This window comes from Pristiophorus japonicus, chromosome 24 (assembly GCF_044704955.1).
Source record: "Pristiophorus japonicus isolate sPriJap1 chromosome 24, sPriJap1.hap1, whole genome shotgun sequence".
In the NCBI taxonomy this organism is placed as follows: domain Eukaryota; kingdom Metazoa; phylum Chordata; class Chondrichthyes; family Pristiophoridae; genus Pristiophorus; species Pristiophorus japonicus.
In genome coordinates, this window is record NC_092000.1 from 32,309,426 (window position 1) to 32,328,773 (window position 19,348).

The window sequence follows — 19,348 nt, forward strand, 5'->3', positions numbered from 1 at the left end:
GGCTCAGTGAGGCTGGATCACTATCAGCCGTGGCTCATTGAGGCTGGATCACTATTAGCCGTGGCTCAGTGAGGCTGGATCACTATTAGCCGTGGCTCAGTGAGGCTGGATCACTATGAGCCGTGGCTCAGTGAGGCTGGATCACTATTAGCCGTGGCTCATTGAGGCTGGATCACTATTAGCCGTGGCTCAGTGAGGCTGGATCACTATTAGCCGTGGCTCAGTGAGGCTGGATCACTATGAGCCGTGGCTCAGTGAGGCTGGATCACTATGAGCCGTGGCTCATTGAGGCTGGATCACTATTAGCCGTGGCTCAGTGAGACTGGATCACTATCAGCCGTGGCTCAGTGAGGCTGGATCACTATCAGCCGTGGCTCAGTGAGACTGGATCACTATGAGCCATGGCTCAGTGAGACTGGATCACTATCAGCCGTGGCTCAGTGAGACTGGATAACTATTAGCCGTGGCTCAGTGAGGCTGGATCACTATTAGCCGTGGCTCAGTGAGGCTGGATCACTATGAGCCGTGGCTCATTGAGGCTGGATCACTATTAGCCGTGGCACATTGAGGCTGGATCATTATCAGCCGTGGCTCAGTGAGACTGGATCACTCTCAGCCGTGGCTCAGTGAGACTGGATCATTATTAGCCGTGGCTCAGTGAGGCTGGATCACTATCAGCCGTGGCTCATTGAGGCTGGATCACTATTAGCCGTGGCTCAGTGAGGCTGGATCACTATTAGCCGTGGCTCAGTGAGGCTGGATCACTATGAGCCGTGGCTCAGTGAGGCTGGATCACTATTAGCCGTGGCTCATTGAGGCTGGATCACTATTAGCCGTGGCTCAGTGAGGCTGGATCACTATTAGCCGTGGCTCAGTGAGGCTGGATCACTATGAGCCGTGGCTCAGTGAGGCTGGATCACTATTAGCCGTTGCTCAGTGAGGCTGGATCACTATGAGCCGTGGCTCATTGAGGCTGGATCACTATGAGCCGTGGCTCAGGGAGACTGGATCACTATCAGCCGTGGCTCAGTGAGGCTGGATCACTATGAGCCGTGGCTCAGTGAGACTGGATCACTATTAGCCGTGGCTCAGTGAGGCTGGATCAGTATGAGCCGTGGCTCAGTGAGGCTGGATCACTATCAGCCGTGTCTCAGTGAGGCTGGATCACTATGAGCCGTGGCTCAGTGAGGCTGGATCACTATGAGCCGTGGCTCAGTGAGACTGGATCACTATTAGCCGTGGCTCAGTGAGGCTGGATCACTATCAGCCGTGGCTCAGTGAGGCTGGATCACTATCAGCCGTGGCTCAGTGAGGCTGGATCACTATTAGCCGTGGCTCAGTGAGGCTGGATCACGATCAGCCGTGGCTCAGTGAGCTGCATCACTATTAGCCGTGGCTCAGTGAGACTGGATCACTATTAGCCGTGGCTCAATGAGGCTGGTTCACTATGAGCCATGGCTCAGTGAGACTGGATCACTATCAGCCGTGGCTCAGTGAGACTGGATCACTATCAGCCGTGGCTCAGTGAGACTGGATCATTATCAGCCGTGGCTCAGTGAGGCTGGATCACTATCAGCCGTGGCTCAGTGAGACTGGATCACGATCAGCCGTGGCTCAGTGAGACTGGATCACTATCAGCCGTGGCTCAGTGAGACTGGATCACTATCAGCCGTGGCTCAGTGAGACTGGATCACTATCAGCCGTGGCTCAGTGAGGCTGGATCATTATTAGCCGTGGCTCAGTGAGGCTGGATCACTATCAGCCGTGGCTCATTGAGGCTGGATCACTATTAGCCGTGGCTCAGTGAGGCTGGATCACTATTAGCCGTGGCTCAGTGAGGCTGGATCACTATGAGCCGTGCCTCAGTGAGGCTGGATCACTATTAGCCGTGGCTCATTGAGGCTGGATCACTATTAGCCGTGGCTCAGTGAGGCTGGATCACTATGAGCCGTGGCTCAGTGAGGCTGGATCACTGTTAGCCGTGGCTCAGTGAGGCTGGATCACTATGAGCCGTGGCTCATTGAGGCTGGATCACTATTAGCCGTGGCTCAGTGAGACTGGATCACTATCAGCCGTGGCTCAGTGAGGCTGGATCACTATCAGCCGTGGCTCAGTGAGACTGGATCTCTATGAGCCATGGCTCAGTGAGACTGGATCACTATCAGCCGTGGCTCAGTGAGACTGGATCACTATTAGCCGTGGCTCAGTGAGGCTGGATCACTATGAGCCGTGGCTCAGTGAGGCTGGATCACTATTAGCCGTGGCTCAGTGAGGCTGGATCACTATTAGCCGTGGCTCAGTGAGGATGGATCACTATCAGCCGTGGCTCATTGAGGCTGGATCACTATTAGCCGTGGCTCAGTGAGGCTGGATCACTATTAGCCGTGGCTCAGTGAGGCTGGATCACTATGAGCCGTGGCTCAGTGAGGCTGGATCACTATGAGCCGTGGCTCAGTGAGGCTGGACCACGATTAGCCGTGGCTCAGTGAGACTGGATCACTATCAGCCGTGGCTCAGTGAGGCTGGATCACTATCAGCCGTGGCTCAGTGAGGCTGGATCTCTATTAGCCGTGGCTCAGTGAGACTGGGCCACTATTAGCCGTGGCTCAGTGAGACTGGATCACGATCAGCCGTGGCTCAGTGAGACTGGGCCATTATCAGCCGTGGCTCAGTGAGACTGGATCACTATGAGCCGTGGCTCAGTGAGACTGGATCACTATCAGCCGTGGCTCAGTGAGACTGGGCCACTATTAGCCGTGGCTCAGTGAGACTGGGCCATTATCAGCCGTGGCTCAGTGAGACTGGATCACTATGAGCCGTGGCTCAGTGAGACTGGATCACTATCAGCCGTGGCTCAGTGAGGCTGGATCACTTTGAGCCGTGGCTCAGTGAGACTGGATCACTATTAGCCGTGGCTCAGTGAGGCTGGATCAGTATGAGCCGTGGCTCAGTGAGACTGGATCACTATCAGCCGTGTCTCAGTGAGGCTGGATCACTATGAGCCGTGGCTCAGTGAGACTGGATCACTATCAGCCGTGGCTCAGTGAAGCTGGATCACTATCAGCCGTGGCTCAGTGAGGCTGCATCACTATCAACCGTGGCTCAGTGAGACTGGATCACTATCAGCCGTGGCTCAGTGAGGCTGGATCACTATCAGCCATGGCTCAGTGACGCTGGATCACTATCAGCCGTGGCTCAGTGAGCTGCATCACTATTAGCCGTGGCTCAGTGAGGCTGGATCACGATCAGCCGTGGCTCAGTGAGGCTGGATCACTATCAGCCATGGCTCAGTGAGGCTGGATCACTATCAGCCGTGGCTCAGTGAGACTGGATCACTATTAGCCGTGGCTCAGTGAGGCTGGATCACTATTAGCCGTGGCTCAGTGAGGCTGGATCACGATCAGCCGTGCCTCAGTGAGACTGGGCCATTATCAGCCGTGGCTCAGTGAGACTGGATCACGATCAGCCGTGGCTCAGTGAGACTGGATCACTATCAGCCGTGGCTCAGTGAGACTGGGCCATTATCAGCCGTGGCTCATTGAGGCTGGATCACTATGAGCCGTGGCTCAGTGAGACTGGATCACGATCAGCCGTGGCTCAGTGAGACTGGATCACTATCAGCCGTGGCTCAGTGAGACTGGATCACTATCAGCCGTGGCTCAGTGAGGCTGGATCACTATCAGCCGTTGCTCAGTGAGACTGGATCACTATGAGCCGTGGCTCAGTGAGGCTGGATCACTATGAGCCGTGGCTCAGTGAGACTGGATCAGTATCAGCCGTGGCTCAGTGAGACTGGATCACTATCAGCCATGGCTCAGTGAGGCTGGATCACTATGAGCCGTGGCTCAGTGAGACTGGATCACTATTAGCCTTGGCTCAGTGAGGCTGGATCACTATCAGCCATGGCTCAGTGAGGCTGGATCACTATCAGCCGTGGCTCAGTGAGCTGCATCACTATTAGCCGTGGCTCAGTGAGGCTGGATCACTATTAGCCGTGGCTCAGTGAGACTGGATCACGATCAGCCGTGGCTCAGTGAGCTGCATCACTATTAGCCGTGGCTCAGTGAGACTGGATCACTATCAGCCGTGGCTCAGTGAGACTGGATCACTATCAGCCGTGGCTCAGTGAGGCTGGATCACTATCAGCCGTGGCTCAGTGAGGTTGGATCACTATTAGCCGTGGCTCAGTGAGACTGGGCCATTATCAGCCGTGGCTCAGTGAGACTGGATCACGATCAGCCGTGGCTCAGTGAGGCTGGATCACTATCAGCCGTGGCTCAGTGAGACTGGATCACTATTAGCCGTGGCTCAGTGAGGCTGGATCACTATTATCCGTGGCTCAGTGAGGCTGGACCACGATTAGCCGTGGCTCAGTGAGGCTGGATCACTATCAGCCGTGGCTCATTGAGGCTGGATCACTATCAGCCGTGGCTCAGTGAGACTGGATCACGATCAGCCGTGGCTCAGTGAGACTGGGCCATTATCAGCCGTGGCTCAGTGAGACTGGATCACGATCAGCCGTGGCTCAGTGAGACTGGATCACTATCAGCCGTGGCTCAGTGAGACTGGGCCATTATCAGCCGTGGCTCAGTGAGACTGGATCACTATGAGCCGTGGCTCAGTGAGGCTGGATCACTATCAGCCGTGGCTCAGTGAGACTGGATCACGATCAGCCGTGGCTCAGTGAGACTGGATCACTATCAGCCGTGGCTCAGTGAGACTGGGCCATTATCAGCCGTGGCTCAGTGAGGCTGGATCACTATGAGCCGTGGCTCAGTGAGACTGGATCACTATCAGCCGTGGCTCAGTGAGGCTGGATCACTATCAGCCGTGGCTCAGTGAGACTGGATCACTATGAGCCTTGGCTCAGTGAGACTGGATCACTATCAGCCGTGGCTCAGTGAGACTGGATCACTATGAGCCGTGGCTCAGTGAGGCTGGATCACTATGAGCCGTGGCTCAGTGAGACTGGATCACTATCAGCCGTGGCTCAGTGAGGCTGGATCACTATTAGCCGTGGCTCAGTGAGGCTGGATCACTATCAGCCATGGCTCATTGAGGCTGGATCACTATTAGCCGTGGCTTATTAGCCGTGGCTCAGTGAGGCTGGATCATTATCAGCCGTGGCTCAGTGAGACTGGATCACTATTAGCCGTGGCTCAGTGAGGCTGGATCACTATCAGCCGTGGCTCAGTGAGACTGGATCACTATCAGCCGTGGCTCAGTGAGACTGGATCACTATCAGCTGTGGCTCAGTGAGACTGGATCACTATCAGCCGTGGCTCAGTGAGACTGGATCACTATTAGCCGTGGCTCAGTGAGACTGGATCACTATCAGCCGTGGCTCAGTGAGACTGGATCACTATCAGCCGTGGCTCAGTGAGGCTGGATCACTATCAGCCATGGCTCAGTGAGGCTGGATCACTATCAGCCGTGGCTCAGTGAGGCTGGATCACTATTAGCCGTGGCTCAGTGAGACTGGATCACTATTAGCCGTGGCTCAGTGAGGCTGGACCACGATCAGCCGCGGCTCAGTGAGACTGGATCACTATCAGCCGTGGCTCAGTGCCACTGGGCCATTATCAGCCGTGGCTCAGTGAGACTGGATCACTATCAGCCGTGGCTCAGTGAGGCTGGATCACTATTAGCCGTGGCTCAGTGAGACTGGATCACTATCAGCCGTGGCTCAGTGAGACTGGATCACTATTAGCCGTGGCTCAGTGAGGCTGGATCACTATCAGCCGTGGCTCAGTGAGGCTGGATCACTATCAGCCGTGGCTCAGTGAGACTGGATCACTATTAGCCGTGGCTCATTGAGGCTGGATCACTATCAGCCGTGGCTCAGTGGGCAACACACTTGCCTTGGTTGTGGGTTCAAGTCCCACTGCAGGAACTTCAGCACATAAATCTAGGCTGACACTCCAGTGCAGTGCTGAGGGAGCGCCGCACTGTCAGAAGTGCCACCTTTCGGGTGAGACGTTAAACCAAGGCCTTGTCTGCTCTCTCAGGTTGATGTAAAAGATTCCATGACTCTATTTCGAAGAAGAGCAGGGAAGTTATCCCAGTGTCCTGGCCAATATTTATCCCTCAATCAACATCACAAAAAAAAGATTATCTGGTCTTTATCACATTGCTGTTTGTGGGAGCTTGCTGTGCGCACATTGGCTGCCGCGTTTCCCACATTACAACAGTGACCACACTTCAAAAAGTACTTCATTGGCTGTAAAGCGCTTTGTGACACCTGGTGGTTGTGAAAGGCGCTATATAAATGCAAGTCTTTCTGTCTACCAGCGAGCTGTGCTCACACTGGGAGCTCAGCACAGAAAGGACTAACATTTCAGGATAAACTTGCTTTGGAGGCAGTTCAGAGAAGGTTCACTAGGTTGATTCTGGGGATGAGTGGGGTTGACTTATGAGGAAAGGTTGAGTAGGTTGGGCTTCATTGGAATTCAGAAGAATGAGAGGTGATCTTATCGAAACGTATAAGATTATGAGGGGGCTTGACAAGGTGGATGCAGAGAGGATGTTTCCACTGATGGGGGAGACTAGAACTAGGGGGCATAATCTTAGAATAAGGGGCCGCCCATTTAAAACTGAGATGAGGAGAAATTTCTTCTCTCAGAGGGTTGTAAATCTGTGGAATTCGCTGCCTCAGAGAGCTGTGGAAGTTGGGACATTGAATAAATTTAAAACAGAAATAGACAGCTTCTTAACTGATAAGGGATTAAGGGTTAATGGGGAGGGAAGTGGACCTGAATCCATGATCAGATCAGCCATGATCATATAAAATAGTGGAGCAGGCTCAAGGGGCCATATGGCCTACTCCTGCTCCTATTTCTTATGTTCTTATGAAATATGCCAGAGGATGTACTTTCCTTAACAACATTCCATTGTCATGTTACTGCCCAAGTGTGAACTCTCCTCCCCTGGGTCAGGGTAGATGGCGGGGTTCTGACAGAGAGCGTCCCAACCAAATCTCCGCCTGGTCCACCCAATAACTATTGTCTGGCGAGCATGTGGAAAGTGAACATTCCCTGGTGTCGGCTCGCTGCCCGCTTGCAATGCTGGGAGGAACCAGACTGTCCAGGTTGAGCGCGGGAGCCCCGTACTCTGAGCTGGCGATTGCTCTGATGGTCGATAGCACTTACTGTTCCTCAGCTGTGAAAGCTCGGCCCTGAGGCCAGCGAGCGAGTTTCTTGTCTCCTCCGACATTCCCGTCACTGAAAGCAAAACCTTACTTTAGACCTCGCGTTTGTTTTGCGGGCGGGGCCTTTCTGCCCGTCCAGCTGACCTGGTGCCGACCCCAGTGGGCCCAGTTAACTTGCCCCAGCTAGTATTCCCGCTGGTGTTGGGGGTTTGTCAGTGGGAGGCGCTGGTAGCAGGGAGAACACTGTGATTGCAGCATTTCAATGGCCGCAGCAGCCTAAACACCCAGGCAGCAGCCACACCGTTTCTGTCCCACTGCCTCCAGCAATGATGTGAATGTGCTCCAATAAGGGGATTCGTATTGATCCTCCCGTTCTCAAATAATGTCCAAGAACAGTTTATTGCATGCTCGCACTCTGGCCTTCTGTTGTGAAGTGTTCAGAAGGTGATTGTGATCATCTCCGTTCAGTGTATCTGCCTGTACGTAGGTCCTTGCCTCTGGTGTACATACTGCATCAGATGGTGTACAATAATACTCACTGCATGCACTATATATCTCTAACGGTTTAGACTCAGACTTGAACATATTGCAAGGAGCCACAGCACCCATGAGCTGAACTTGGACTGGGCGGCCTAAGGATGTGCACTGGTGGAGAAATGTGAAGTTATCCACTTTGGTAGGAAAAATAGGAAAGCAGAGTATTTTTTAAATGGTGAGGGATTGGGAAATGTTGGTGTTCAGCGGGACCTGGGTGTCCTAGTACACCAATCATCGAACGCTAACATGCAGGTACGGTTGAATCTCCCTTATCCGGCACCCTCGGGACCCGGCCTGTGTTGAACAAGGAATTTCGTCGGATGAGAGGAGGTCAGCGACACGAGGGCGGGGAGGGAGGAGGTTGGCTCCCCGGGCAGGCCCTTAGTGTCAGTGGGCCTCGGCGGGCTGCGAAGGAAGTGTCGAGTGTTGGCATGGCCCCAGTGGGCCGAGTGCATGACCCCAAAATCGGAGTGGAGGTCGGCCGCGCTCTGCGCATGTGCTCCTGGCCGCCGGAATCATGCCGGATGAGGGGTGGTGCCGGATAAGGGAATCCCAGGTAAGGGAGGTCCAACCTGTACAGTGAGCAATTAAGAGATCAAATGGTATGTTGGCCTTTATTACTCTGCTTTTCTATTTTTCCTACCAAAGTGGATTTGAGTGTAAGAGAAAATATGTCTTACTGCATTATATCGGACCCTGGTGAGCTAATTCCTGGAGTATCGTGGACAGTTTTGGTCTCCTTACCTGAGGAAGGATATACTTGCCATTGAGGGAGTGCAACGAAAGTTCACCAGACTGATTCCTGGGATGTGGGGAGGAGAGATGAGGAGACATTGAGCAGACTAGGCCTATATTCTTTAGTTTAGAAGGATGAGAGGTGATCTCATTGAAACATACAAAATTCTTACAGGGCTTGACAGGGTAGATGCAGGGAGAATGTTTCCCCTGGCTGGGGAGTCTAGAACCAGGGGTCACAGTCTCAGAATAAGGGGTCGGCCATTTACGACTGAGATGAGGAGAAATTTCTTCACTCAGAGGGTGGTGAATCTTTGGAATTCTCTACCCCAGAGGGCTGTGGAGGCTCAGTCTTTGAGTGTCATGTATCTTACATTATTATATATAACTGTATCCCAACATGCTATACATGACTGTAATAAGATATGACCTGTAACCACCAGCATACCTTACCACCAGGAGTGCACTTGCAAGAGACAGGTATATAAGCACAGGTCTCAGGTAAGTGCAGCATTCCAGAGCTGTGAAATAAAGGTGCAGGTCCACAGTGACCTTGACTTCACTACATGCCTCGTGTGAATCCTGAGGGGACAGGACTTTACAGTGGCGACGGGTTACGGGATTACAGAATCCACAGAATGGCGAACAACGGATCAGATGAAAAGTACAATGCGGGAGACAATTGGGAGGATTTTATAGAAAGGCTCCAGCAAAGCTTTGTAACCAAAGACTGGCTGGGCGACGATATGGCAGACAAGAGCAGAGCCCATCTCTTGACCAGCTGTGGCTTAAAAACATACGTTTTAATGAAGGATCTGTTGGCACCTGAGAAACCAGCAAGCAAGTCGTTTGAATAATTGAGCACACTGGTAAGAGACCACCTGAAGCCAGCGAGCAGCCTACACATGGCCAGACACAGGTTCTACAACTACAGACGCTGTGTGGGCCAGAGCATACCCGACTTCGTGGCGGAACTTCGGAGGATGGCTAGTTTATGTGAGTTCTCCGATGAACTGAGGAGAGAAATGCTGAGAGACTTTTTCATTGAAGGAATAGGCCACGCAGGCATATTCCGAAAGCTCATAGAGACCAAGAACCAGACCTTAGAGGCAGCAGCACTGGTTGCACAGACATTCTTGTTAGGGGAAGGAGAAACGAGGTTGATTTACAATGCAGGTACAACAACTAATGAAATAATGGAACAAGGAGTTCACAGCGTTAGAAAAGCTGCTACCCCCACACACAGACAAAACCGGCAGAACAGGCTTTCGACAGCAAGCAGTGGCAACAGAAGCCATCAAGGGCCACAGGAACGGCCGTTCACACCTCATCAACCCACAATGCGAGCAATCAACTACAAACTGAAAGAAGCTCAAGAGAGATCAGCCAGACGCAGCTCATTCTTTGCAAGCAGTCTGTGCTGGAGGTGTGGGGGTGGGCACTCGTCAAGGGAATGCCGATTTCAGCAGGCTGTTTGCAGGAACTGTGAATATACAGGGCATTTGGCCCACATGTGCAAAAAAACGGCAGGTCGGCTGGTATACGAATCGGATGGGTCGGAAAGCGGACCAGAAGACGGTGGGGACAGTACCCGGGACACCGATGTACAGTGAGTCAACACGATCACTGGCCGCTGCTCCGACAACAGGACGCCTCCTATAATGATGAGGGTCCTACTCAATGGGATATCTGTCAACATGGAGCTGGATACAGGAGCGAGTCAATCTCTCATGGGCGCTCAACAATTTGAACAACTATGGCCGCATAGAAGAGCAGACCAAAACTCACAAGGGTCGACACCAAACTAAGGACCTATACCAAAGAAGTCATACCAGTCCTCAGCAGCGCCATGCTCTCTGTCACACACAAAGGGACAGTGAACCGACTTCCCCTGTGGATTGTCCCCGGAGACCCCCCAGCACTGCTGGGGAGAAGCTGGCTGGCAAAACTAAACTGGAAATGGGATGATGTCCATGCCATGTCATTGGAGGAATGGACCTCCTGCTCAACAGTTATAAAGCGATTTGAACATCTCATTCAGCCAGGTGGGGGCACTTTCAAAGGGGCCAAAGTCAAAATCTACATCACACAGGATGCTAGACCGGTCCATCACAAGGCCAGAGCTGAACCCTATGTGATGAGGGAAAAGATTGAACACGAACTAGACAGGCTTGTGCGGGAAGGCATTATATCGCCTGTGGAATTTAGCGACTGGGCAAGTCCCATCGTCCCAGTCATGAAGCCTGATGGATCCGTACGAATCTGTGGGGACAACAAATCTACCATGAACAGAGTCTCCCTACAGGATCAGTAGCTGCTGCCCAGAGCGGAGGACTTATTTGCCACATTGGCTGGAGGTAAACTTTTCTCAAAATTAGACCTCACATCTGTGTATATGACGCAAGAATTGACCGAGGAATCCAAGCTACTCACCACCATCAACACACATCGAGGCCTTTTCATGTACAATCAATGCCCATTCGGCATCAGGTCGGCAGCTGCCATATTCCAGCGCAACATGGAGAGTCTGCTCAAGTCCATCCTGGGGACGGTTGTATTTGAAGACGACATACTTATCATGGGCAGGGACACCGACTCCCATCTCCGTAATTTGGAGGAAGTACTAAAGCGGTTGGATCGGGTAGGCCTACGAGTCAAGAAATCCAAGTGCCTGTTTCTCACACCCGAGGTTGAATTTTTGGGCAGAAGGATTGCCGCTGATGGAATCCGCCCAACAGAGTCCAAAACAGAAGCAATTCGCCTGGCACCCAGGCCCCGGAATGTTTCAGAACTGCGCGCCTTTCTCAGGCTACTCAGTTACTTTGGGAACTTTATGCAGAACTTAAGCAGGCTGCTGGAGCCTCTCCACATGCTACTCAGGAAGGGGTGCGATTGGTTTTGGGGGGACGCCCAGGAACGCGCCTTCAATAAGGCATGCAACCTTCTGTGTTCCAACAGTGTTTTGACTTGCTTTGACCCAGGTAAAAAGCTAGTTCTCACATGCGATGCGTCAGCGTATGGGGTCGGGTGCGTTTTGCAACATGTCAATAGTGCGGGCAAATTACAACCCATAGCTTATGCCTCCAGATCACTTTCGCGGGCAGAGCGCGGGTACGGAATGGTAGAGAAGGAGGTGCTCGCGTGCGTGTACGGTGTGAAAAAGATGCACCAATACCTTTTCGGGGCCAAGTTCACATTAGAAACCGACCATAAGCCCCTCACGTCCCTCCTATCCGAGAGCAAGGCAATAAACGCCAATGCCTCGGCGCAAATTCAACGGTGGGCACTCATGCTGGCGTCCTATGACTATAACATAAGGCACAGACAACTGTGCCGACGCGCTCAGCAGGCTACCCCTGGCGACCACGGAAGGGTCTGACGAACAGGACTGTGAGATAGTCATGGCAATCAATGCCTTTGAGTCCATAGGTTCGCCCATGATGGCTCGCCAAATCAGAGCCTGGACGGCCAGCGACCCCACGTTATCCTTAGTAAAAAGATGTGTCCTAACCGGTGACTGGGCAGAGGCTCGCGATGCCTGCCCCGAGGAATTAAAACCCTTTCACAGGTGGATGCATGAGCTATCACTACAAGCAGACTGCCTGATGTGGGGCAGCCGAGTAGTCATGCCTCTGCGAGGCAGAGAGGCATTTGTCCGGGAGCTCCACCGCGAGCACCCGGGGATCGTTCTCACGAAGGCCATAGCCAGATCCCACGTCTGGTGGCCTGGTATTGATGCGGACTTGGAGCTCTGCGTCCGAAGGTACACCATTTGTGCCCAACTCAGCAATGCCCCCAGGGAGGCTTCACTGAGCCCCTGGCCCTGGCCTACCAAACCGTGGTCGCGGATACACGTAGACTATGCGGGCCCATTGATGGGCAAAATGTTCCTCGTAGTTGTAGATGCATTTTCAAAGTGGATCGAATGCACCATTTTAAACTCGAGCACAACCTCCAGCACTGTGGAGAGCCTCACAACCATGTTTGCAACGCATGGAATCCCTGACATATTAGTCAGTGACAATGGTCCGTGCTTCACCAGCGCAGAATTCCAAGACTTTATAATTGACCACGGCATAAATCACGTCAAGACGGCACCGTTCAAGCCGGCCTCCAATGGCCAAGCGGAGAGAGCAGTGCAAATCATTAAACAATGCATGATTACAATCCAAGGTCCCACACTGCAGGGTCGCCTGTCGCGACTGCTGTTGGCATACAGATCTCGTCCGCACTCACTGACTGGGATCCCCCCCGCGCAACTGTTGATGAAATGGACTTTAAAAACAAGGCTCTCATTAATCCTCCCAGACATGCACGAAATCGTTGAGGCAAAGCGCCGTAAGCTGACTGAGTACCATGACAGAAATTCGAGGGGGAGAGGGAATGAGATAGGGGACAAAGTGTTTGTACTAAACTATGGCCGGGGTCCCAAATGGCTTGCAGGGACAGTAACGGGCAAGGAAGAAAACAGGCTACTGGTCGTACAAATGGACAATGGCAAAACCTGCTGGAGGCATGCAGACCAAGTCAAAAGCAGATTTACCAACAACACTGCGGAACCAGAGGCAGACTACAATGTGGAACTCGCACCACACCTGGTGGACAGACAGAGGCAACAACCTGAGGAAAGGGCAATCCCAACAGACAGCCCAGGCGAGTCAACAACAATCACACCAATCGAAACAGCCAGCCCAAGCGAAATACCAGCAACCACACCCAAAAAAAAACAGACACCAAGGCAAACAACTGAACCACAACTCAGACGCTCCACACGAGAGCGTAGACCACCTGAGAGACTGAACTTATAAAGACAATAAGATCTTGGGGGAGGGTGATGTCATGTATCTTACATTATTATATATAACTGTATCCCAAAATGCTATACATGACTGTAATAAGATATGACCTGTAACCACCAGCATACCTTACCACCAGAGGTGCACTTGCAAGAGACAGATATATAAGGACAGGTCTCAGGTAAGTGCAGCATTCCAGAGCTGTGAAATAAAGGTGCAGGTCCAGAGTGACCTTAACTTCACTACATGCCTCGTGTGAATCTGTACTGAGGGGACAGGACTTTACATTGAGTATATTCAAGACAGAGTTCGATAGATCTTTGGATATTCGCGGATTCAAAGAATATGGGGACAGTGCAGGAAAGTGGAGTTGTGGTAGAAGATCAGCCATGATCTTATTGAATGGTGGAGCAGGCTCGAGGGGCCGAATGGCCAACTCCTGCCCCTATTTATTCTGTTCTGTCACTAATTTTCCAGGTTGCATCAGTATCAGCTGCAATGATGGAATATTTTTCGTTGGCTGATTGGCTTTCCAAAAATGTCTGAGTAAAAGCTGGGGGACAAACTTCAATAGCTTCAGAAAGTATAATAAACACAGGGTGAGAGAGTTTGGGGTGAAAGAAAGAAGGGGAGGAGAGAAAGACAGACTGGGGCGAGAGAGATAGGGGGTAATTTCAACCTCCCAAAGTGGATGGGTTGGTGTCGGATGAGGTGTTAACATTTTTTAAATCTCAAACCCGATCCCAACTCGCCAACACTTCCAGGATTAGCGGAGGCGGGACAAGAGGCGGACAGTCGCCCCGCTGACAGGAGGCCATGTCAATGTTATAATACGGCTCACACTGAACCTATCTCAGAGGTGTTACAGTGGGTGACTGGGTTTCCCAGGCCTTGGCAAACCTTACAGCTTGTGGGAGGCAAGGAAAACCTTGGGGAAAAGCCAAGTGCCTTTGGAGCACTGCTTGTAAGCCAGGAGGAGCAGGAATCCCTCCCTGGGTCCCCCGAAGCTTACCATCTTCCCTGCCATTGGAGGCCCCCCATTAGAACTCTCCCCGATCAGGGATTGGAATCTCGTGGGGTCAGGGATTGAAGCCCCCAGGCTCGGGGATCGGACCTGCCCCGTCATGCTCCCAATAGCAGCTACAGGCTCCTTATCTTACAGGGATGGAGTGTAGAATATTGCGGTGTAAGGGATGTCGTGGTTGTGTGGGGCAGACTGGTTGGGCCGGATGCTCTTTGCCTTTCCGCCATTGTTCATAGGTTTATATTTAAGGCTGCTGACCAAGGGCCGTGCGGCTCTTTGTCGACCGGCGCAGACACGATGGGCCGAAATGGCCTCCTTCCACGCTGTAAATTTCTAATTCCTATGTTTCTACCTGGGGCTGCGGCCTCCTATAGAGCCCCCCACTGCCCGACTGGAAGCTAAGCCTTTCAATCAGGTTGACTTCCGGGTGGGGGTCCTGTGAGACAAAAAGTCCCAAGCTGTGGGTAAATTAGGCTTCCGGGTTTCTCGACAGAAACTCTGCCCCTCCCCTACCCACCCCCACACCACTTACCAAACCCGTCTCTGTCAATATGGAGCCAGAGCATCGAAGCGACAGAGAGAGGAAGGCAGCATCTTTCCTCATTCTAATTTGAATATTTTTTTTTATAAAGTACATTGAATTTTTAAAGGAAGGGAGGGGAGGATGGAAACAGATGGAGGGTGAGGGGTCATCACGCCTCTGTCCATCTGCCCTTGGGAAGAAGTGGGCGGGCAGGAGTAGATGGAGGGTTAAGGGTGAGGTGACGGCAGAGCACACGGGAGGGAAGGATCCGGCGTTGGAGTGAGTAGTTCAAAGTAAAAGTGCAGTGGTGGGAATGAGGGAGAGGGTAGTAGGAAGGTGAAGGGGTAGTGGTGGGAGCTAGGCAGTGGGGGCAGCACAAATAATTGGGGAACGAATGGGAAGGGAGCTGTTAAAAGCCACAATTACAACCTGCAGCTATTGGTGGCTGCTTTCATCGCGCTCCCGCCCCCCCACCGCACACCACACCCCATCACACCACACCCCATCATACCCCATCACACCACATCCCATCACACCACACCCCATCACACCCCATCACACCACACCCCATCACACCACACCCCATCACACCACACCCCATCACACCACACCCCATCACATTACACCCCATCACACCACACCCCATCACACCACACCCCATCACACCACACCATACCTCATCACACCACACCCCATCACACCACACCCCATCACACCACACCCCATCACATCACACCCCATCACACCGCACCCCATCACACCATAACCCCCACATCAGACACACCCCGCCATGCCCTATCACATCATACCATGCCCCATCACATCACATCCCACGATGCTACCCACCAGATCCGATCTGAAGGAAAGAAGAAAGAAAAAGACTGAGAGAAGTAGTTCGGAGAGACAGAAGGAAAAAGCAAAGGTAGGGAGAGAAAAGCAGAAGAGAAGTGAGAGACAGAAGCAGATGAGGTAAGACTGAGCAGGTAACAGCAGAACAAAGAGAGCAGAGATTGGAAGTTCATAGTCTCCAACTTACCACGTGTAATGCTACAGAGTATTTACTAGGAAAGCAATGAACTGCAGCATTGTTTAGCACAGGAGTTGTAAACCAGGTCTAACCTGCCGCTGTATAAAAAACTTGTAACGTTAAAGAACTCGTGTAATAACATGTTGTGTCACTGCTTCTGTTCACTTGCTCGATCACTCTTTAATATATTGTTTGGTATTCAACACTTACTTTTATTCTCCATCTTTGAAAGGTCCATGTTGAAAGCAGCCAGTGAGTTTGTTATTTCACTGAACATCAGGGTAACTGAAATAAGCAAAGCTTTAGCTCAAATGCTCAGAAAAATGAAAGTTTTTCACCAGGTTTCTTGTGGCATAACTGGATGTTTGGGCTTAGCTGTGAACACTGACTGATTCCATGTGCAGCACAATGTTTAAATATTGTTAGCTATTGTTAAATACACACTTACTGGTGAGTATATCATTACTTGTGTGTTCTGATTAGAGTGTTACCATGGCTCTGGCCCTTCCCGATAGTCAACTAGGTCCCATGGTCCGCATGCCCAATACGAGACTCCCAAAGCAAGCGCCCTACTCGGAACTCCTACATGGCAAGTGAGCCCCAGGTGGGCAGAGAAACGTTTCAAGGACACCCTCAAAGCCTCCTTGATAAGGTGCAATATCCCCACCAACACCTGGGAGTCCCTGGCCAAAGACCTCCCTAAGTGGAAAAAGAGCATCTGGGAGGGCGCTGAGCACCTCGAGTCTCGTCGCCGCGAGCATGCAGAAACCAAGCGCAGGTAGCGGAAGGAGCGTGCGGCAAGCCAGGCTCCCCACCCACCCTTTCCTTCAACCACTGTCTGCCCCACCTGTGACAGAGACTGCAATTCCTGTATTGGACTGTACAGTCACCTGAGAACTCTAACTTTTAGAGTGGAAGCAAGTCTTCCTGCATTTCGAGGGCCTGCCTATGATGATGCTGATGGTGATGGCCCATTCTCATCTTTTCATATCAACATTAAGAAATTTCTTAGCATTATAATCACAGATGTAAGGTCTCCCAGTAATCTATGACGAACTGTTTCATGATAAACGCAGAGCAGGAACATTGCAATTATTAAGCATAGCACTGAGTCATGGAAGAAATATAAATTATGTCACTTAGTATTCAGTGAGATTAAGATCAAGGCATTTAATAGTTTTTAGGTTTGCTGTTGTGTTGCACACAGAGTCAAGACTACGGCATTATTCAGGAAAGGAGGAGAGAAATGAAGAGGAAGGGATAGGAGCAGGAAAGGGGAGAGGAAGGGAAGGAGAAATTAGAAGGGGATAGGAGAGGAGGGACGAGAGGAGTGGAGGTGAGGAATGATGGAAGAGGGGATCAGGAAGAAGGGTAGATAAGAGCAGAGGAAGAAAGAGGGGAATGGTGAAGGAGAGGAGGAGACAGTGGAGAAGGGGAAGGTGACAGGAGAGAAGGGGGAAAGAGGAAAAAGTGTAGGGGACAGGGATAGGAGAGGGGAGAGGCTTGGGGACAGGGTTGCAAGGTGACCAGGGTTGGGAACTAAATGTTTCAGAAAGACAGGCAGAATGACAAAGAAGGGGGAGGTGCGGGGTGCGGGGTAGCCCTGATAATAAAAGATAACATAAGGACAGTAGAGAGAAAGGATCTCGGCTCAGAAGATCAGGAAGTAGAATCAGTATGGGTGGCGATAAGGAATAACAAGGGGCAGAAAACACTGGTGGTAGTAGTATATAGGCCCCCTAACAGTAGCTATGCCATTGAACAGAATATTAATCAAGAAATACTCGGAGCTTGTAACAAAGGTAATGCAATAATCGTGGGGGACTTTAATCTTCATATAGACTGGACAAAACAAATTGCCAAAGGTAGTCTGGAGGACGAGTTCATGGAATGCATTCAGGACAGTTTCCTAGAACAGTACCTCATGGAAACACCCACGGAAAAAGGAGGGGAAAGAAAACAGGGAAGTACAGGCCAGTTAGCCTGACATCGGTTGTCAGGAAAATGCTGGAATCCATTGTTAACAAAGTGGTATCAGGGCAATTAGAAATTATAACATGATTAGGCAGAGTCAATATGGTTTTATGAAAGTCATGTTTGACAAATTTATTTGAGTTTTTGAGGATGCAACTGGCAGGGTAGATAAAGGGGAAACAGTGGATGTAGTATATTTGGATTTCCAAAAGAATTCAATAAGGTGCCGCATAAAAGTTTATTACACAAGATCATGGGATTGGAGGTTGTGTATTAGCATGGATAGAGGATTGAACATAAGAACATAAAAACATAAGAAATAGGAGCAGGTGTAGGCCACCTGGCCCCTCGAGCCTGCTCCGCCATTTAATAAGATCATGGTGGATCTGATCATGGACTCAGCTCCACTTCCCTGCCCGCTCCACATAACCCTTTATTCCCTTATCGCTCAAAAGTCTGTCTATCTCCGCCTTAAATATATTCAATGACCCAGCCTCCACAGCTCTCTGGTGTACAGAATTCCACAGATTTACAACCTTCTGAGAGAAGAACTCCTCATCTCAGTTTTAAATGGGCGGCCCCTTATTCTAAGACCTTGTCCCCTAGTTTTAGTTTCCCCTATAAGTGGAAATATCCTCTCTGCATCCATCTTGTCGAGCATTATCTTACATGTTTCAATAAGATCACCTCTCATTCTTCTGATCTCCAATGAGTATGGGCCCAACTTACTCAACCTAGCTTCATAAGTGAACCCACTCATCTCCAGAATCAACCTAGTGAACCTTCTCTGAACAGCCTCCAATGCAAGTATATCCTTCCTTAAATACAGAGACCAAAATTGTATGCAGTACTCTAAGTGTGGCCTGCTTTTATACTCTATCCCCCTTGCAATAAAGGCCAACATTCCATTTGCCTTCCTGATTACTTGCTGTACCTGCATGCTGACTTTTTGTGTTTCATGCACAAGGACCCCCGGATCCCTCTGTACTGCAGCACTTTGCAATTTTTCTCCATTTAAATTATAATTTGCTTTTCTATTTTTTTCTGCCAAAGTGGATAACCTCACATTTGACCACATCTACATCTGCCAAATGTTTGCTCACTCACGTAGCTTGTCTATATCCCTTTGCAGATCTTTTGTGTCCTCCTCCCCATCTCACTTTGTATCATCAGTAAACTGATTGGTTAACGGACAGAACACAGAGAGACAGAATAAATGGATCTTTTTCAGGTTGTCAATCTGTAACTAGTGGGGTGCCGCAGGGATCAGTGCTGGGGCTTCAGCTATTTACAATCTATATTAATGACCTAGATGATGGGACCGAGTGTAATGTATCCAAGTTTGCTGATGATACAAAGCGAGATGGGACAGTAAGCTGTGAGGAGAACATGCAGGGTTGGATTTTCCACCCCTTTGCGCTCCGTTTCTCGCCCCGGAGCGGCGGCAATGGTGACAGTGAAGTGTTCTGGGCGGGCGGTCAGCCTCCAGCGCCCCGCAGTGATCCTCGGGTCCGGTTTAGCGGTGGCATGGAGCAGTACGGCCCAGAAGAGCTGTGCCCGGTGTGCAATGCCCCTGGTTATGACA

At 51.0% G+C, this 19,348-nt stretch overlaps 1 protein-coding gene across 1 annotated transcript in view; it reads right to left on the reverse strand.

Moving 5' to 3' along the window:
* Positions 1 to 19,348, reverse strand: part of LOC139237858 (uncharacterized) — a 198,024-nt gene that overhangs the window by 55,983 nt on the left and 122,693 nt on the right. Inside the window, exon 13 of the mRNA XM_070867083.1 lies at positions 16,000 to 16,074. Within this exon, the coding sequence (XP_070723184.1) occupies positions 16,000 to 16,074 (75 nt within the window). The remainder of the gene's footprint in view (positions 1 to 15,999; positions 16,075 to 19,348) is intronic.